We start from the raw sequence: 21,602 nt of genomic DNA, 5'->3' as shown, positions 1-21,602 counted from the left end.
AAACTCAATGTAATGACACTAATACAATGCAAGACACTAATGGAAACATGAGAATAACTTAGCAAGACAAAATGGAAAACACATCACATTCAAAGTAAAGTGTTATTTGAGGACTCATACTAGATGCACAGTAAATGTGAAATGGAGCGTTTCACAAGTGGTTTGACGTTGGGATAAAGCAGAAGAGGAAGTTGGCACATTTACACGATATCGAAACAGAGAGACAACTGGAGTGCGACTATTTTGGCGCTTAACGCGACGTTTAAAGCAACAATTCAGAGGAGGGCTGAACCGAGGCGACAGAAGCAGGAAGTCTCCTGCCTGCGCTCAGTAAAGGACACCGGTCCTGGGCTGTACCTGTCAAGTCAGACGGAGGAGGCAGCCGCTGCAGGGCTTTCAGGAACATGGTCAGAAGTGCTGCCAACGGCAACTCCAAGACACCCCTGAACCAGAATGGACTGAAAAGCGAGGACATCAAGAGAAATGGCTGTCACAGCCAGAGAGAGGTATGTCTGTCAGCGGCTGGATTTACTTTGTGCACCATAGTGCGCCTGCTTTACGGTGCCTGGACTCTGGTGGGGTTTTTTTTGTTTTTTTTACCACCCTTCTTTTGGAGAGACAGTCTTGAATCTTAAAAATCTTTACCTGTAACGACCTCTGTGACTTGGGCAAAAACAGAGGCTCCTCACCTACGGAATGAAAACAGTAAAAAAAAAAACTGACATAAACACAAAACCCACTGTCTGACAGGATATTTATGTCACTGGGTTTGTAGTCACCTATAGCGGCTGTAGAATGAACCAATAGCTGCCTGAATAAAAGAATAAAAAAAATATCCAAAACAAGCTGTAAGATGGCGTTATTTTTTACAAAGGTTAGTTCCTGTAAAAAAAAACAAAAGAAAAAAACAAACAAACAAACAAAAACAAAATAAAAAACGTCAATGAATGAACCAACGACCCCGCCCTGAAATTCCTTTTTGCTAAAGCAGGTTACCTCTGCCTTCAGGCTTGTCAGAGGAAGGTGCAGTCTCTGTGCTTTTGTCTAAAGTTTTCTATGTCCATTGTAGCCAATGCAGAGGCCTAATTCTGATGGGTGAGTTGATCTCTGCTTCCCAAAGGCTCGCAAGACTGTGCACCCTTTAAACTGTGTTTTTAACTTTAAAAACAAAATTTAAAAAAAATACAATGTTTCAAGAGCAAACTGGCTTTTCTTCAGGTACAGAGGTATGAGCTATGCTGGTTTATATACACAGAATCAGGGTGTACACAAAATGACCCCTTAATGTAAATTATTCTCTAATTATTTGAATGTTAACAATGCAAAATTCAAATCTTCTACTTGGTGTAACATTACTGTGGGTAGCCCTCCAGTTTTTCTTGCTTCAGTGTTGAATAATACGTCAGTGACTTCTGTAAGTGCATTAGTAGGCCACTAACTGCCTCCTTTTTATTCAGGTTGATTGGTTCGACTACAAGCCTTCGCTTTTGTTCAAACGGTATTGTTTTCTCTTGTCTTGTCTGCTTATGTGGGCCTGTTGTTGTATAGAAAAATGGCCGAGGGACCGGTGTTGCCTCCAGGCAGCACAGGCAGGAGTGCTTTGAACAGGCGCCCATATATGTGGCTGTCATGACATACCTGGGCTTTGGCATCGTAACCCTGTTTGGCTACCTCAGAGATTTCCTCCGAGCCGTGGGCTTAGAGAAGTGCCACCTTGCCCAGGAGAGAGAGGAACAGAAGGTAGGTAAAACATGCAATCGGCACAAACATTGGCTGTTACTGTTACGCGCGCGCATACACACCTACTGTAGACAAACACATGCACCCAGGCAGTTGGAAGAGAGGAGCATGCATGCCTTGGGTGTTAACCCATTTTGTTTTCTCCTAATTATTTCAGTTTTTGCTCTTAAGCCCTCCCTTTGCCTTCTTCCTCTGCACTTTAACGTTGCCATGGGTGAGACGGGACACCACAGAGAGTATCTGTTGAAGACCTAATTAAATCTCAGAGGATTCAAGTTCTCTCCTTCTTACTGTGTATCAGATTTTAGTTAAGGCCTGAACGCTACCACATGAGAGCCATTGTGTTGCCATAGAATGCATTTCTTAAATCTAAAAATTGCAGTTAAGTTCGTAGTCGTTATTGATTTTTTTTTTTTTTTTTGTGCAACTCATAAAGAAGCTATAACCTTAAAAAAAGAAATGCAGTGTCCCTGTTTTGTCTTTAATGTCTCTATGTCCGCAGGCAGAGACAGTGAGGCGTTCTCTAGGAGGATTAACTAGGCAGTTTGCCCCCCTGTGTTTGACAACAGTCGCTTACAGTATAAAGTAAAGGTTAAAAGAGCTTAACTGTATGTGGGCTCTGTTGTGATGGTGGCTCCATTAGATCAAACATTCAGAGGAGGTTATTGAGGGCCAAGGCTCTAATAATCTTGGTAAATACCGTTGTCAGGGGTTCAATGTGAAGATTGTCTTGATGTATTGTGAAAATATACAGTTCTTGTAAAAGTTACAGTGCTGTAGATATAAGTCTGCTACCAAGGTAGGAGCTGAATTGGTGGTTTGAATGATTATAAGATAATTACAAAAGTCACCGGCCTTGATGTATTGCAGAGGTGGACACATTATAATGACAACCTTTGACGGTTCTCGGTGGGTTAGAGCATCAAATACAGATCATGCTATATATGCACTGCGGGGAAAAGTCTCTGCTTCGTGGCAAACTACTTTTGAGAAATTGGGCAAGGAAATGTTTTTGGTCACGACACGAAGGCAAATAATGAAAGTCTACTTTTCAAGTGTAGCATGGGAAAAGATTTATATGTCCTGTCAATGCTGAAGACACTGACTGTAAAAAGACACCTGTCCTGAAAGATTGTACAGAATCTTTTGTTTTAGACCACAGTTTATAAGAAAGTGCGGTATTTATCTCAACACGACAGCTTTTATCTCAACTTTTCCTGCTCTTTATTGTTCCACCACTCTTTGACACCCTAGCTGTTGAAAACGGTTTTCTTGGTCCTCAGGATTTTGTACCACTTTATCAAGATTTTGAGAACTTCTACACTCGAAACCTGTACATGAGGGTGCGAGACAACTGGAACCGCCCCGTATGCAGCCTACCAGGACCTGTCTTTGACCTGATGGAGAGGGTGTCTGATGACTACAACTGGACATTCAGGTACTGTAATCGAATCATCTATGAGAGACATTCTGTTGACGAGACATACTGTTTGCCCACAATCATTTATACTACTCAACTTAAGAATTTACAACTGTTTTACCAGCTTCAGAAAAGCCAGCAAATATTTTTGAGCACACTCATCTCTCTTCTGGAGCTAGAAATTAGACAACCAAGATTTAAATGGATAGTTGGGAAGATAGAAAATAAAAGGCATGGGTATTTGTCATCAGGAAGGATATGTCAGTCCTGAGTTCTGGACCACTGTTGAAATTCCTCTGTGCTGCACAGCAGGGTCAGGGAATATACTGTGAGTAGGAATATGAACAGTGTCATTCGGAGGGGAAATGACATCATGAAAGAGTGGTAAGCATGGATTACACGTTTAAAGAGGTTTCATGTGACTGGAAAAAAAATAGAAATGGGGCAGTCAGCTCGTCTTTTGTGGCGGAGTGTGGTGAATGGGCAAATGGACATGCGGATGGGTTTTGTAGCGATGTGCTGGTTTAGATGAGCAGTGAGAAGAAATATGTCAGCTGAAGAAATGGAGCAGCTCCCTTAAAACACTTTTAAAGCTCCGATAACGTACAGCAGGGATGTACACTGTTAACTGACCGTGTGAACTTGTCTGATGTTTACCTGAACTTGCCTTAATGCAAGAAATTATTACATTCAGACTTTCCATTTATTCTCAGTTTACTCACTACGGAGATGAATATGTACTTACTTATAATAGGGCAGAATAAACTGATTCTGTCTAAAATGAGTTGGGAATATTTGATTATGTACTTAAAAAAAATATCCAAGGAAATGAAAATAACATATGCTTGCAGTCACCGCTGTTTACCTGCACTTCTCAAGAGCAGAACTCCACTGATGAATTGATCACTAATTCACTAAATCACTAATTGAATGTTGACTACCTTTTTATAGCATCCAATTAATTCTCTTGAGTGTGTGTATGTGTAGAGAAGATAGAAAGGCTGATTGATTCCTAATGTTTACATGCTCGCAGGTTAACTGGGAGGACGATACACAATGTCATCAACATGGGCTCTTACAACTACCTCGGTTTTGCTGAGAACAACGTTGATTTCCTGAAAACTGTAGCAGACAAAACACGCCAGTATGGGGTTGGAGTCTGCAGCACAAGGCAAGAAATAGGTGAGGTTGTGGTCAATGTAACGTTGAATTGAACTGTGTGGGGAAAAAAATGAAATAAATGTGTGGTACTCAGCTGCTTTCAGTAAGGGCAATAATTTTATCTTGAGCAAAATGTCCACTTCACAATTGAAGTTAGTCGCATTGGCGGTGTCTCTTTTATTTTATCTTACAGTGCTTCAAATTTATTACATGTGCGTATAAGTCTCTGGAAGACCCCACTGACACTGAACAGGTTGAGTATCAAACTAAAAATAAAACCCCATCTCCCTCATCACACATGCCATCATTTATTAGCTTTCATGTGAATTATACTGCCCACATGTTTAATTATCTTTCAGTGGCTGCAATGTAGTATGAATTATTCAACCTTTTGTTAAATTATGTACCGTTTGGACATAAGCTGAGATCATTACATACTGGCCCAGACTGCGGAGTGTGGGAAATGATATCATCGTGGAATGTAACATTATGAAACACCCTGGGCATTAAGAGGGATGCAAAAAGAATATATGTGATAGAAGTGTTAGAATAGCAAGGATCAGAAAGGGGGATATTTGCCTTCAGACAAATTTTGAATGGCGTTTTATCCTCTGAACTTCAGCCCTTCGTCATATTGTGCTGAAGTGGCTGTGTACGCCGGGATCCCGTGTTACAGCATAGTAATGGCACAGCAGTGAAATCTAATGATTGGCCGTCAGCTGTGTGTATTTTTTGATCAAAACCTGCCGATGGGTTAACATTATGGAGCTCAATGGACAGGCACAGTTAAAAAAGTTTACTCGAGAAAAGTAGTTCCTTTTCTCTCTCTCAGTGGTGCTTAGTTTACTTTTTATTTATTTTCTGACACCAGTATCTCCTGAGTGCAGGCTAGCAGAAGGTGAGCTGACATACAGACTCAGAGCGAGTTGAGTCGCTGCGTAGTGTTGCATGATATCAGCAGTTTGACAAGAACAGAGGAAACCAGTGGAATTAAAGGGCATGTGATCATTAGTTATACATATGTTTGTCAGAGTGCAAGTGGCCCCCAACACCATCCATTATTCATTAGTGTGATTTATTTATATGTTTATTTCTCTTTCAAAATGGAACTGTTTTTCCCTGGGTTTGTAATGTGTGTTTCAGCTAGCTCACTGAGAGGGTGAAGGAATAACAAGCAATAACAGGCATTTCTCCCATGAGACCTTATTAAGCATCAATTATTAAAGACCCCAGTGCCTCTGTAGTAGAAGTGATGCCATCATCACCAGTGATTTATTTCACATGCAGAAATGTGTATTGGTGAAAATCTTCAAAATCCAAATTTCCAGTAGGTGTTTTTATTGAATTCACTTTCTACAAAACAAAAATCTTCTTTCACACTTAACTCTTCTCCGTGCCTCTGACATCCTCACAATGTCGAGTTCAGTTCATTGGAGTTCAAAAGCTGTATATGTAAGTGCACAGAGAGTGCAGTTATGAGTTGTTTTTTTTTTTTTTTTTTTTTTTAGAATAGGCATGAGTAAGTAGATACAAAGTGCACTGAAAGCACACCTTGTGAATAAACAGACCCGTCAAACATTCACGGATTTGTATTAATGGATAGCTCACTGTTCCAGCCTTTTCTGCAATCATTAACATACAGTAAATTAGATAATGATGTTGTGCATTCAAATGAATGAGAAATTACTAAGAAATACTAAGTGTAGCTACCAAGCGCATGTAGTAAATATTTCACCATAATACATACGCTTGCAGTATATACTAATGTAACTGGGCTGTTTTGCACATTTATATGTTAAACCTAAGCCATATGTGCTGTATTTGTCTAATGATTAACTCTGCTCTGTTTTTTTTTTTTTTTAATGCATTGTTTTTTTGTTTCGTTTTGTTTTGGGTTTTTTTTTTTTTTTTTGTCCTGCTGCAAAGACCTTGGAGAAAAACCTCAGTCACAGGTTTATGAAAGTGACAAATTTAGCTGTGACGTTCGCAAGCACAGTCTTTATTGTCTCTCCGCATTAACACTTTCCAACCTTAGCTATTCTCATCAACAAGCTTTGATGATTGTAATGACAGGAAGGTGGTCGTGGTGATTCAGAGGACAGGTAACTACATTTAATGAGATGCATATGACACTGTAGGTATCATTACAATTCAGCTAACTCGAGTAAGCAAAATAAGCGAGATCTGACTTGGACTCCACTCATACCTGAAGACTAAGCAGACCTACAGCAGCATTCTGAGGTTAGCATATCAATGACAAGACGGGGCATGCCTATGAAGCCACGGCTAAGTAAAATGTTCTATAGAGAGAGCAAATGCCAGTGCAGTCTGATTTAAATAGCTGCACGTGCCAGCAGGGGCCGTGAGTCTGAGTGGTCGGGGAAATGTATGAATCGATTTTACCTGGCGCAAGACCTGATGGAAAGCACCGGATGGGAATCACCATAAGGAGAGAGCTGCCATCACTCGATACCCATTTTCCAATCCTTTCTGAAACATTCAGTCTGTTTGAACTTTTTAATGTCTGCGTTCATAGGTTACTATTATTGATTACGACTACAGTGGTGAGTATCCAATGTACAGGCAATTGATGCGCCATTTTCTTATGAGGATTGCCTTAATGACATCACAACATCTCGATATCAGTGCTGTACCATTTACAGTGCTGATGGTATCTGAATTGCTTTCATCTTGTAGTCTTTCAAATAATTAGATATAATAATAAACCTAAATGGATAACTTTTTACTTACAGTTTACAATATTCCTTTTGTGTTGTTGGCAATTGTATCTTTACAGTAACAGCCCTTTTAAAATATTGAAAATGAATGGGGTAATAAACGATTTTTAAAACACTCATTAGAAGTTAGCAGTTAGTTGCATCCCGAATGAGTTGTAGGTATCTCTAGGGTAATTAAGTCTACAATATAGTAACTAGTAACTACTATAGTATAGTAAGGTACAGGCTGTATTGAAATGAATTGAACTCATATGTTATAGCATCTTTCTACCATACATATAACATTGTCCAGAGCTGGGAGAAATAAAATACAGCATATATTGTCTTTTCACTGCCTTTCCTTATGTAGTTCACAATTATAACAGTAATGCTTTTTGTGTCAGCTGACCACAAGGGCAGTACCGAAAGCACTCCAGAGATACCTGAAAATCCCACTTTTATTGCACAAAACAGAAAAACACCATGTCAAGTGACAGATTGCAATCTGATCAATTTTCTAAATGAATTCTGGTCCCCACCTGTCACACTGGGTTAAAACCAACTGCCTCAGTCCCAAAATGTGCTGCAGACCCATTTTAGACCTTGGACGCCTTTCCTTGACATTACATGGGATGAAAAAGACTAGTTGAACTAAATTACAAATTTACCACATCTTGAATCTTTGTAAACCTCTTAAAATCCCCAGAGAGTGAGAGGCGCTGACACTCTGTGTGCCGGTAGTCCAGGCTTTTTGCCTGCGGGTATCTTGCTTTATATCAGGAGGCATTCATCTCTGTCAAAACTTGTGATTGGAAGACAAAGACCAGCAAAACCCAGGGATTGAAGGACTACCAGATAAACCAGCAGGTACAGTGATCTCACCAGGGTGAGTTCTCCTTTTGTGATCCCTGTCTCGTAGGTAATCTGAGCATCCATGAAGAGCTGGAGAAACTTGTGGCCAGTTTCCTTGGAGTAGAGTCTTCCATGACTTTTGGGATGGGTTTCGCCACCAACTCAATGAACATTCCAGCACTTTTTGGCAAGGTATGTGATTTTACACACTAAATACCAAACACTGTAATACAGGAAATTGTACTGTACTGTGTGTGTGTGTGTGTGTGTATGTGTGTCTCTATATATATATATATATATATATATATATATATATATATATATATATATATATATATATATATATATATATATAAATATTCACAGCGAAGCAGAAATTAATCTAATTAGCTTAGCTTTTGTTCCTTTCTTGCATATGGCCTAAATTAATGAATAACAGTCAACTAAACTCAGCTGCGAAGAACTCCTGATCCACCCTCATTAATTAAAATCATAATTAAACATTACAGTAGCCAGGAGGACAAGGCTCTGGGCATACATAACTGCTTTCAGAAACATAGACAAGGAAGGGCAGGTTTTGTTAAGAGCACCACTCAAGGGGACGATTACCCATACTCTGGCCTGTCGGCTCACCAGCCTGGCTCACCCAGACGGCCACGGGTTACCAGGGGCAACACACAGCATGAATATCTGTGATTGGACTGGACAGGAGGAACGGGAGGTTGATGGTTTAAGTGATGAGAATGGGGTCATTTATGCAGCTCAAGAGGTGTAGCAGCCCCTTAGGCTGTAGCCCCCACAGTAACCCTGCAGGGGCTGGGGTCAACCCACACTGCCAACTCTATCCTACAGGGACAGGCTGTGCCGGGGCGGGCCTTGCTGTGCAGGCAGAGTGACAGCTGCTGGTAGAGCAAGGACCAGGCCAGCTGCACCCCAGGCCAGACAGGGGGTATCTGTCACTGAAACGGTGTCAACATACCCTCTAAAAGGGTTCATTCAAACTAATGCAGTCAAATGCTTGGAGCTTCAGTATTAAATATGTTAATGTAGTGGAGAACAGCAGAATTCATTTGCATGCTGATTTTTATGGAATATAAAGTACCATATTCTCCATTATGACAATTGTAATGTGTCTGTTGGTCAAAACTTCATCAGACATGAAAGAAGTGAAAAATGACATTACGTACAACTATTACCATACATAGAGGACCTAGACACGGAGGATTATGATTTAAGCATGGGTGGGGGCGGGGCAAGAAGAATGGGCTGACAGATAATTGGCCAGGTGGATCTTTTTAAAGCGCCAACTAGCATGCATTACGTTATATAAGGATACACAAAACACAAAAGATAAGTTTGTTGAAATACATTTTTTTTAAAACAAGCAATTTTTCAGAAAACAAATGAAATCACGTGGGCGGGTAGCACACAGTGCTATGATTTTCATCCATATATAGTCATAGTGATGATCGTGCTTTCTGTTTATTAGCTTTTTTTTTTTTTTTTTTTTTTTTTCTGTATCGAAGGAAGAATCTAATTGGCCCTCTCACTAAACATAGACCGCTAAATCCAAGTCGCCATCATACACTATCTATTCAAATTTCATCATCCTATCCATAATTAAAAATTACTTCCAAATAGTCGGTCTAATGTATATTCAGAAATGTTGTGGAGCTCCTAAGAAAATTTGGATTTCAAGGATGCAGGAACATTTTCAGTTTGAGCTATTACCCTGGAACTGAAAAGCCCTCTTAGGGAAATTTGGATAAAGTGTTTCTCTCTGCTGGTTTTCAGGGTTGTTTGATATTGAGCGATGAGCTCAATCACACATCTCTCATCTTAGGGGCCAGACTGTCAGGAGCAACCATCCGGGTGTTCAAACACAACAGTAAGTCCAGTAACTATTTCATTTGATCATGAGTCATTGTGCTTCTGGATAACAAAAACACAATACATAGCATTGCTTAAGTTATAAACAGTGAGAGCCATATTATTTAAGTTTGCCAACATTTGTGGTGCTAAACACTTGTTGCTCCTGCCCTGTACCTGCCAGAGCAATGTGTTTTTTGTTTTTTTTTTGTTTTTTTTTTGTCCTGAGATTATCCGTTGATGAAATTTGAATTTCTGTCTCTGCATCCACAGTGAATATTGCTGCTCATAGTATCCAGTTTTTCTTCTATTCATTCCAAATTGGTGCTACTGTGAGAAGCACATTACTTTCTGTGCGGTACACGATTTGCCCTAGGAAAGACCTACTTAACATTCTGTTTTTAGAGCAGCAAATGTAAAAGCTTTAATGAAATTGGTTCAGTTTACAGTCACTCTGGTTTATCCATCAGCAGCAGAGAAGCAAAATAGAAGTTTATTTAGATGAAAAAGTCCTCTTACTTGAACTTTCTGTTCTCTATTATAATATCAAATTACATACTGTGAATAGATGGAAACATCCCCTGCTCTTTCAGGAGACAGGTCAAATGAGCCAGTGCTGTGGCAGCAAATGTGCCCTGACAGGTGCAAGCAGAGTCTGTTATGGGTCCTCCAAGCAGATCCTAGAGGCCTGTCTAAGCACAAAGAGCCCTCAGGCACCTGAGTAGTTGACTCCTCCCTGCCTCTATACCTCCAGCACCAGACTCATACACTCTTTTATCAGTACAAAACCAATATTTACTAAAAGGGGTTATACCAGTCAACTTAGCCACAACAAAAGATAAGTAATATTTATATATATGTATGTGTGTGTGTGTGTGTGTGTGTGTGTGTGTGTGTGTTTGTGTGTGTGTGTGTGTGTGTGTGTGTGTACATATGTGTATATATGTATGTATATGTATATATATATATATGTATATTTTTTTATATATATATATATATATATATATAATATATGTGTGTGTGTGTGTGTGTGTGTGTGTTAATATATAATTATTTATTTATGGGTTTAATCTCTCTAAAACGTCTCAGATCCCTTGTTTATGATTTGAAATATTGAAGATTGTCAGTGGCCAATCTTACCCAAGAGAAGATGAACTGGTTTGTCCAGTGTAGTGTGTGTAAGGTGTGTGTCAGGCGTTTTTGTTGGAAATACTTCAAATAGGCACAGATAAAGAATTCTCCTTTTGACGGTTAGCATTCTCACCTCTTCAAATGATTCATATGTTTTCTTTGAAGGTTAGGCTTTGTTAATTAAGATAGTAGCATTTGTGCAACCCTAGTGTCATAGCAAAGATAGGATACTGACATTTCACAACTGTATGAACTGTTTGCACGTCTTGTGTAGAAAGCAAAGACTATCCTCCTCCTAATCACAGTCATACAGTATCATATGTCAGACAGTGTCTTATCTTAAATCGGTGCTTAACTGTGAAACAAGCTTCCCCTCGTCCTTGTCTTCTTGTCACAAAGCAAGCCACTGTGGACTGCTCTTTCACTGCCAGGTTTCCTCAGTGCTGACATTGGTAACATTAGATGTATGTATAATGCTCTGTGGAGCTTCAGGAAGTGATTTTATCAGAGGAGCATCTTCTGCCTCTTAAGCCAACCTATTTTTGTGTTGAGGCAGCGATATCAATCATTTATGACAGATTATTAGCTATGACAGGTTTACTCGCTGCTCAGCTGGAAATGGTTGGATTGCAGACATACTTGGAATAATGCTCCTTATTAGCTACAGCAATTCAATACTGCCATCTGCTGGTGTGCAGCCGAGGCTCATTAATCGTGTCAACCTTACCTGTTATAAACGCCAAATGCCGCTGGGAAATTGTTTTGTTGAAGCTACAATTTCAGTCATAATCTTAAACAACCATGCAGCCTCTGCTTAACAGACCTTTGGCCAAAGCCATATTTAGCTCAGTAATTAATCCACCCTGATACAGATTTTGCAGGTGCTTATTAGCATCAGAGCGCAGAGGTATTTCTTGTGTGTAGTTTGTGGAAGGTGTTTCTGTCAGATAAAATAGTGCCTTGTGAACTCTGTGAGTTGCTGTGCCCTGTGGAGATTACTACTCTACTTACTGTTGTTTGTTTTTAGTTGGTGCTACTTGCACACTTTGATTTGATTATTGCTATAGTCTATAATAATAGGGTATGATTTTCAATTACATTGTTGAGTTCTTGCCTGCTTTTATACTCTCTTTTTCACTTGTGTGTGTGTGTGTGTGTGTGTGTGTGTGTGTGTGTGTGTGTGTGTGTGTGTGTGTGTGTGTGTGTGTGTGTGTGTGTGTGTGTGTGCCTGTGTGTCAGACATGCACAGTCTGGACAAGATGCTAAGAGAGGCAGTTTGCTCAGGGCAGCCTCGGACTCACAGACCCTGGAGGAAGATCCTCATCATGGTGGAAGGCATCTATAGGTCAGCCATCGTTATACACCCTACATACACATTAGTCATTTCCGTCTCTCACAGATACATATCCTCTGACAGTTGTATCAGTTTTTTTTAGTATGGGCTTACGGCTGGGTTTGTGCAGAGTTTTGCACAGCAAAACTCAAGCAGGAATCTTAATTTGTAAACCTGCAGCTTGCCTGCCTGTGTTTAGTCCTGTTGTGGTTTTTTTTTTTTTTTCTCTCAACCAACCATTGTGTAATTGTGTGTGTGTGTATCTGTGTGTGTGTGTGCGTGCGTGCGCGTGTGCGTGCGGTTGGGTACCATTTGATTACCGGAGAGAGGAGAAAGGTATTGTGTGTTTCTCCCGCCAGTGAGCTATCCCGAGTCTTAGTCACCCTCTCCATCTGCTCATTAGCTCCAAATCAAGGCCAAATGAAGCCACAGAGATTGACTTGGCTACACCTCCAGCTCCAACTGTTTATCATGGCCATTTTCTTTTCTCCCTTCTTCCCTCTTTTTGCCCATTTCAGGCCTTCTAAACTAAAACGTTACATATTCAATGTGCTTTTTGCCAACATTATTTTTCCTCAACACATTTCTTCAAATTAAATAAGCTGTGAATTTTACTTAATTGTTTTATGAACATTTTTTATTAAACATGGCCATCAGTTAGTATTACCACAGTGCTTAGTTCCACAACAGCCCTGGTAATTTGAGAGACAACTTAATTGTACGCCATCAGACTGTCTTTACCAGGCATTAACGTGTAATGTCAGGCTCAGACATTAGAGAGAAATGCTGCCTTGCGGTACGGCACTGAAAGAACTAATGCTCCACCTATCATCTCCCAGTAACATCAAAAAGCTTGGATAAGGAGTGAGCATGCTTTAGCTATGTCCTGGGCCTGCCTTTGATGTCCACATTGGTCCTGGTGAATCCTGTCTTATGTCATTTGGGCTGCAGACATTCTCAGCCATAGCAAGGATAGCAGGTCTGGGATTGCTCCAGTGCCCAGCCATATACTCACTCATGCTGTCTTGTTTGTAGCCTTAAAAGGCTTGCATCAGAGGGGAGGAAGAGATTGGAGAGAGGTGGGAAAAAGTGAAGGAGGCCAGCAGAAAGATTTCTTGTAAGATAGGGTCATGTCAAATTAAGTAATACACTACAGGTCAAAATTTTTAGAACAGCTCCATTTTTTTCAGCTGTTATTTAAATAAATTTAATCTTCTTGTTGAACTAAATTTAATCTAAATTTTTGAATCATTCAGCAGCCGAACACATTGCCGTTCTTCTACAGTGGAAATCAACAGTGGAAATCAAATATTGCTCAGAAAGTTTGTCCCGACACTGATGGACAGGTTCCCACAAATATGTTGCATTTGTAGGTTGCTTTGTTTTCACCTTCTGTTCGGTTCATCCCGAACCAGCTCCATGTGGTTTAAGACTGGAGGCCGGGCTGCTCTTCCATCATTTGAAGCCACCATCTAGTTCTTTTCTTCTAATGGTTTGGGTCATTATGTTGGATGAACCCCTGATCAACCAGTCTGTCTTCCTTTGTTACTTGCCTTTTCCTCTCCATTCTGATACCAATACACACAACTACTTCCTGCAGCACAGTGTTGTCCTGATAATGCATCAGAGTGTGTAGTAACACAGTTAGTTCCCACACTGCCTTTGTATAGACAGAGGGTTTATAAGTAATCAACAAAAGTTAGGAAACCTGTAGGAACTGTTTGCTTAACTTTCAAGGCTTCATTTACTTCCATTGCTGCAGGAAGATACAAGTTAACCAATTTCTTAATCCCTGAAAAAGGCCTGTTTTCTATTAAATTTACATGATTTTTCTGTTTTTGGTGACCTAAACTTTTTTCTTTTTTTTTTTTACCTTGGGTAGTTTACCGCTTACCTTTGTACCATTTAAGGTCATTCACTGGACTGGAAATGCTTAAAGTTCAACAAAAACTGGAAAAATGGGGGTGTTCTTTTGACTAGTAGTGTATGCATTTACAGACGTAAAGATGCGCTGGATAAAGTGAGGTTGGGGTCAGATTATTTTCCTTTTAAAGTTTATCATTTTAAGAGTCTAGTTTATGATTGATGAAATTATAATTATATTAATGAATTATAATTATATTGATGAAGTGTATTCTTTGTTTGTGTGATTCTCTGTCATTAGCATGGAAGGCTCAGTGGTGCGACTACCAGAGATCATCGCTCTGAAGAAGAAGTATAAAGCGTATCTGTACCTGGATGAAGCCCACAGCATTGGAGCAGTGGGACCATCAGGTCGGGGCGTGACCGAGCTGTTTGATGTGAACCCAGATGATGTGGACGTGATGATGGGTACCTTCACAAAGAGTTTTGGGGCAGCTGGAGGCTACATCGCAGGGAAAAAGGTTCCTGTGGATCTTTGAATTTTCTATTTCAGCTTTATCTGCCTTCAGTTTATCATTTGTGGTCCATAGGTCATACACACACACACACACAAATATAGTTGGCAATATAGAGTGAAGGGTAACATGAGAGCAAGGCAAGACACATACACATTTTAAGAGTTTATGAATAGGATTTTAAAAAATAAGCTGAAATGATAAAATTCATGCAGTAAAGGCCCTTAGCAGAACATTGCAGAGGCAGACGCAGCGTGAAGGCCGCTGGCTTACCAGGGGACCCCAGACTTTTCAACCTTTTTTTGATTAATCACATTGAATCAATTCCAGTAGCCTTGGGAGAGTTGCCATTCTTACAAAGTCAAATAACTGAGCTGGCTCTCTGATACTTTCCTGACATTGTTGAAACAACCTGGCAACCACTGTCTGTTTAAGAACATTCACGTACGTGGCTCCAAAGCAGGTTAAAATACATCTTACGCATTTTAACCAGGTCTGTTTTTAAAGATGTTTTGGACTCAATCATATATCCCACCTCTGTCGTAGCTCTCATGTGTCCAACAAATGTTCGCCAGGCTATGACTGCGGGCCTTTGTAATTCCTTTTTACTCCATTAAAAAGTACACTTTAGTACATAACCACAACGGTTTTGCGGCAGTTGATTAGAAAGCAACAGAGGAAACGGCCATGTTGTTTGAATTAGGTATTCAGAGAGGGACCGTTCCTGCTGTTGCCTTATGTCGGCTCAGCCCTGCTCTGCCATAATAAGAAGGTAAAGCTGGCAGAGGGCCAGCCCCTTCTTGTGGCAGGCGTCGGAACTGCGCTCCAGATTTAACAGGATGACTTTTAACAAGCATGATAATGTTTGAAGTATGAACCCTCTGCCTGGTTTGACAGCTGGCTGGAGTATACCCCTGAAAGAAACAGGCAGGAAAAGAGAGAGAAAGCCTTTACATTCGACATAACTGTTGTTGTGGTGAAGTCCCCCTTAATCTTACATTAAGGAGATTCGGCCTGACCGTCAAAGAACTCTGCAGACGTGTTCTTGAAAACAGTCACGTTATGGCAATTTTATGAGAGTACCAAAAATAAATACCCCAGTAAATACACTCCATGCTCCTTGTAATTCACTTCAACCTTGCATGAAGTAGAGGTTATTCATTCACCCTTTACTTAAAGCCTGGATTGCTCTGAAATAAGGTTATTAAATACATCCATTGAAGAACGAAGTATGTTCAAGTGTGTGTTCTGCTCTGGCGCAGCTCCAGCTCTGTGGCGTTGTGGACATGTATCGCCACATCAATATTGCAGCCACAGTGTGGCTGAGGAGACACTCCGAACTGTCTCTCCACGCCCCAGACGTGAGATGGATTTCGGTCATGTTCTCTTAACTGGTTTATCTTGGTCGCACCGAAATCCTGCAGGGCCCTAAAGCGGTGAAAATCCCCTGCCTTAAACAAAAACAGATGTAGGGTTGTTTCAGGGTTCTTATTCTATGTTTGAGCATTTCCCCTTAAAATCCCTTTCCCCTCATGTGTGTGTGAGACAGCCGCAGCCACCGCCCAGTGGGGACAGATGGCAGTGAGTGGAAATGGTGGCCAGACAGCATCTCCGGCTACGTATCATCACCCCGCGCCCACTGGCCACCGCGCAGCCACCGAGCAGCAGCCCATCATAGCTCCAGGCCCGCTCCCAACCTCAGACCACTTACGCACACATGCTCTAGGGACGCATGACCAAATCAGTTTCCTGAAATCCTGCTCTTCTCTTGACAACCTCCAGCGGAATTAATCTCCTGCTGACATTAAGGAATAATGAGCATGACGGTCCTCATTCTGGCTCATTTCAGCATTGGTTCTTTCTCAGATTAGTGCACTGGCTCCCCTCAGAGTGGAGCGCAGGAAAGGATCCAGAGCTGTTTTACATTCAATGCCAAGATAGTCATAATTACAGGGAAAGGGCTTAAGGTATTTTAATTGATCCTCAGGTGTTGATTATAGATGAGCGCTCTCTAGTGGTGCTAAAAGAGAAGTGCAAGGCCACACTTCTGTTTCATAGAAGATCTGAAATTAACAGTTTGTTTGTAAATACGTACACAATTAGATTTTTCTCAGACTTTCAACAAAAATATAAATGTAAATGTATAAACATATTGTCTAGTATCTCTGCCAGTTATCCGCGTGACACTATATGTGCTATATTGCAGGAGCTGGTGGACTACCTGCGTAGTCATTCTCACAGTGCAGTGTACGCCTCTGCCATGTCCCCTCCTGTCACTGAGCAGATCATACGTGCCCTGAAGTGCATCGTAGGAAAAGACGGGAGCACGGAGGGTGAGTATCTGAACACAGTGGCTCTCCCTCCAGTGAATGTCACCCTCAATCTCAGCCCTATTATCCACATACTCATCAAGCCCGATGTTCTTTACACAGATAAATGTTATGTCTGGCTTATAAAAATTTTTACACCCTTTATATAATCTTTATGGAAACAATAGCAAACCAAATCCAGAGGACAGTACCAATGTTAGCATTAGGAGTAAGTCCAGACCTGCAGGGAAAGACAAACAGCTGCTTGGTCAGAAAATGTGGTAGCAATTACAGGGGTCTGCAGCGGTAGAGAGAGGGGGGACGTGCAGTCCCTGAGCACACGTGACCTTAACGTAGAGGAAATCATTTTCATGTGTGTTTTGTGAAGAACGCTGTACCTCTGAAAAGTTTCTGCTCTAATGGCATCAGACACTAGGGCAGGGAAGTAGTCATTACCGGACTAGTCCTGATACCACCAGAGCAATTCTTCTTGAGTTATTACAGTTGTAGGCCTGGTAGCAGCTGTAATAGAAGGAGCATTATTGGGAGTAACGTTAGTTCACTTTACCCAAATCTACAGGACTTAAAGTGTGCTCCTTTGGGCAGAAAACAGGCAGCCATGTAAACTGTGCGGCATACAAATATATAGAACATGTCTGTCGCAGAGTGCTGTAATGCTTTGATCACTCTAAGGACTAAAGCCCGGTGTCTTATGGTTGAGGTATATTGTAGTATCATGCGGAGATGAGTAACTTTCTCATCTGGCTCTGAACCAGACATGCTTTGGGTCTGACGTAGCCCAGTGAAATGGCTGTTGTGGAAAAATCAGTCTTGACCTGTCTGATCGAGGGGAGGGAACACAGCAAACAAAGCAGTCCTTCAAAACGTCAACTCCAGTGTCCATCAAAACACTATAAAAGCCCATACTGTGACAAGAGACGTCACATACTGTTTGCATACATGCCTGATAAGTTTTTATTCCTCTTTCTCTCAGTCTTCCTCTGTCTTCTTTCTCTTTGATGTTGAATTTTGCACTTTAAAGCAAACTGGTGTCAGCTCTGAAATAGGGAAAAACTCAGACAGACAGTAACATCCACACATTCTCACCTACTCATATGATTTGTGTGTGACAGCAGGTTTTTGACCTCTATGCCCTCTATCTCAGCAGAGAGGAACAATTTACAAAATGGGGCCTGTGCTTTTTGGCAGATGCCCGAATGTTATGTTTTTTCCCCCTCTCTCTCTCTCTCTCTCTCTCTCTCTCTCTCTCTCTCTCTGCTGAGATAAGGGGATTTAAAGTGCTCTCTTACAGCCCTTTGAAAGAACTGCCAATCTGTTCCCAGGTAATCAAAGGGAAACAGAGCTGTGTTCCAAGGCTGGGCCATGCCAAACGCTGCTCCAGCCACAGTGCAACTAGGTTCCAGCAATTCACATCGTTAGGGAACACAGGGGGTTAGCAGAGCAGACCGCCTCTGCTTACTTTGATTTGCATTCTAATATATTTACGATATCTCTAATACATGTGGTGTTTAAGCATTATTTGTATTCAGTTTCAGTCGTGGCTACGCTCCAGTGGCAGTCCACAGTCATTCATTTTGTGCGAAATCCATCGTTTCCAGTTTGCAAACCCTCATTTTGGCAACGTGCGAGTGTATATACCATGCCGTCAGGCGGACAAAACTGAACCATCTGCTGGCGCAGCCGAGTTGTAATCATGAGAAAGTTCATAGTGGAGGCTGGAATGGTCCAGATGGAGATGCAGGACCCAGGATGAGATGGCACTGCAAAGACCACTGCACACTACATTAGCTACTGCTGACAGGTGATGTCGCTCCATGCAGGGGACAGTGGATGTGCGGGGAAAAACAGCAGTGAGTTGGTGCTTTACTCATGTACATCTGGTGCTGTCCTTTTTTTTTAATTGAAGGCATTAGACGGATCCGCCAACTGGCAGAGAACACCAGGTATTTCAGGGCCAGACTGAAGGAAATGGGCTTCATCATCTATGGCAATGATGACTCGCCTGTGGTTCCAGTCCTGCTCTACATGCCAGGCAAAGTGGTGTAAGTACATTTAACTTTCACCGAAAACACTTCCCTCTTTCAGGGTAAGACTATCAGAATATTTATTGTGCATAGACTGATTTTAGATCAATAAATAATAACTTCACTCTCTGTTGTTGTCATAAGCAAGGTCAGCTCACCGTGTATCATCTCTCATTAATTTGGATGGCTGCCATCGTTCAGGCTCCATAGTCTCCATGAATCAGTAGTGTAGACTGTGTCATTGTAGACTGGGTATCTGTAACCACTTAAGAGGCTACATCCGGTATTGATTAGTTATATCCCAGGATTGTTTGAGCCACTCAGGTATAATCAATTGGGTATTAAGTGTCTTTCTATGCCAGTCACCATTAATATCCATGAAAAGGGCCAATGCAGCCCAGTAACTACCACAATCAGAAGCTACTATCATGTTTTGCCACAGTAGTAGCTTCTGGTTTTACATTGCTCAGTTTTCATTGGCGACTGGAAAAAAAGTTGAATTTCTTCAACCTTATCCTTAAATATTATTTCCAGTTTTGAATTCTCCAAGCTGTCCACTTTGCCACAAAATGAAGAATCATTCATTGCTCGGCCCCACTGACCTTAAAAGAGGTTACTGCTTCAACCTCTGAGAACTGATAGTTATGTTGTTTTTTTTTTGTTTTTGTTTTTTTTAATATATCGTCCTTTGCAGAAATTATTGCAACTTATTCATACCACACATCCCGACCACATGATTAAAGATTTGGAAGGACCAGAGAGAGCAACATTCCTCATGACTTTTTATGTGATGAGGCAAAGCGGCAAATGCTTCCTCGTTCTGAGGTGGCTTGTGGGGTCACTGCACATTTTGGAGGCTTCAAACCTTTAAATGTGAGAGGATTATGAGAAATTTCTGACAAGTTGTTGTATAGTTTTGTATTCAGTGTGTAACTTTTGATGCCAGTTTTTGAACTGATCCAGTTCTCTAGTCAGTTGCACCATTTACGGAGACTCGCTTAGCGTATAGTGCAGACACATGAGCACCAGAGACTTCATGGGCTAGCGGTGTCACGGATGTTGGTGGCGGTGAGAAGTGACGTGTTGCAAGGCGTTTGTAATTCTGAAAAGACATAAACAGGAGTAACAATCATTGTTTTACATGTTTAGCACTGGTAATGGGAAATTTGATTTCAGAATATTTTAATTCAGTAATTTCAAGGAATATAATCTAGCGACACTACAGATGACTGTATTTCCTTGAATTGATTCTAATACATTTGCGTACTATAATGTATAAAAACTGATAGTTGTTTCTTTTTGGTTGCTGACCAGGGCTTTCGCTCGAGAAATGCTGGAGAGGAAAATAGGTGTAGTGGTAGTCGGCTTTCCGGCCACGCCGATTACAGAGGCCCGAGCTCGCTTCTGTTTGTCTGCAGCACACACCAGAGCCATGCTGGACCAGGTACACACACTCACACACATTTACCAACATGAAACTCCTCTCTTAGGCTCTGGAGAATATCAAATCAAACATATACTTTTCCTTTGTCCTCAGGTGCTGCACCATCTGAATGAGGTGGGAGACGCTCTCTGTCTGAAGTTCTCACGGCGAAAATATTCCTCTCAGCTTGACCTCTGTGATGAGACAGACTTTGAGCTGGACAGCTGATATGACCCTTGACACGTTCACCTCACAGTGTCAAAACTAAGTCTAAGTGTCCATGCCACAGCAGACCCACAAATGCACAACGCAGAGTAACACTCTTGTCTCACTGCAGAAAAGGGGCCAAATGTTTGGCAGCTGCTTTTTATATGTTTGTAAAAAAAAAAAAATGTGATTTAACAGAACACTTATTTGTGCTTCTCAAAACTATATGAACTCCTGAAAGACCTTATTTCTGAATACATTTATTTGTGAATAGATACATGAAATTATTGCACAAGAATGCTGTAATGGTCTCAAATCTTGAGTTATTTATCTTTTTATACCGCGACAAGTCACATATTTTTAGTTCAGTTGAGAAGTTCAGTTCCTCTGCACATTTGAGGACGGTTTTAAAATAATAGATTGAAAGAGGGCTCGTCTTTTTACACAGTTAATGTGATTGCTCGTCTATATTTAGACGTTGAAAACTTTTTTTTATGGAAGCATTTTTGCTTCTCATAAATTAATATCAGCAACCAATTATTGAAAAAAGCTGATTGTGGTTATTAATAGAGAGTTGTCCACATTCTCTAAGAATTGAGATGTAAGGATTCCATTTACTTCCTTAGTGTAAAGTAGTAGTAAATTAGAAATGAAAAACGCATTTGTAGTTTGAAATTTCCCCCTCTGGTGTATTGCTGCATTGCTAAAATTTTGAGTCTGTCTATTGACTTTTTTATTTTCTTCCAATAAAACAAATACAACACATGAAAACTTCCTGAATGTGATTTGGAATAGTAAGGTTGATTAATTATCAAAATGACAGGCTTCTAACATTCCCGAACCTTCCCTGTGGATGTGTGTTCATTTCCCGACACTTGATTATTTACACTAATCACAGCTGAACTGATTGAGCAAAAGATGACAAAGATGCCTTTATTGTGTTCCATCGTGAACTGTTTTTATTAAATGTCATCTCCAGAGTAAATGATAACCTTCCTATAACTAATAGATCATGCA

General features: G+C 40.8%; 1 protein-coding gene across 1 annotated transcript; it reads left to right on the top strand.

Moving 5' to 3' along the window:
- Nucleotides 1–228: 228 nt before the first annotated feature.
- Nucleotides 229–21,342, top strand: sptlc3 (serine palmitoyltransferase, long chain base subunit 3). Its single transcript, XM_040140076.1, has 12 exons — nucleotides 229–506; nucleotides 1,549–1,740; nucleotides 3,024–3,178; nucleotides 4,194–4,342; nucleotides 7,958–8,082; nucleotides 9,685–9,778; nucleotides 12,130–12,235; nucleotides 14,388–14,607; nucleotides 16,808–16,934; nucleotides 18,838–18,973; nucleotides 20,270–20,399; nucleotides 20,493–21,342. The coding sequence occupies exons 1-12, from the start codon at nucleotides 405–407 to the stop codon at nucleotides 20,604–20,606; spliced, it is 1,650 nt and encodes a 549-aa protein (XP_039996010.1). The 5' UTR covers nucleotides 229–404; the 3' UTR covers nucleotides 20,607–21,342.
- Nucleotides 21,343–21,602: the final 260 nt, after the last annotated feature.

Source organism: Xiphias gladius, chromosome 11 (assembly GCF_016859285.1).
Source record: "Xiphias gladius isolate SHS-SW01 ecotype Sanya breed wild chromosome 11, ASM1685928v1, whole genome shotgun sequence".
Taxonomy (NCBI): Eukaryota; Metazoa; Chordata; class Actinopteri; order Istiophoriformes; family Xiphiidae; genus Xiphias; species Xiphias gladius.
Note: the sequence above shows the minus strand (reverse complement) of the source record. Positions and strands in the feature narration are given on the sequence as shown.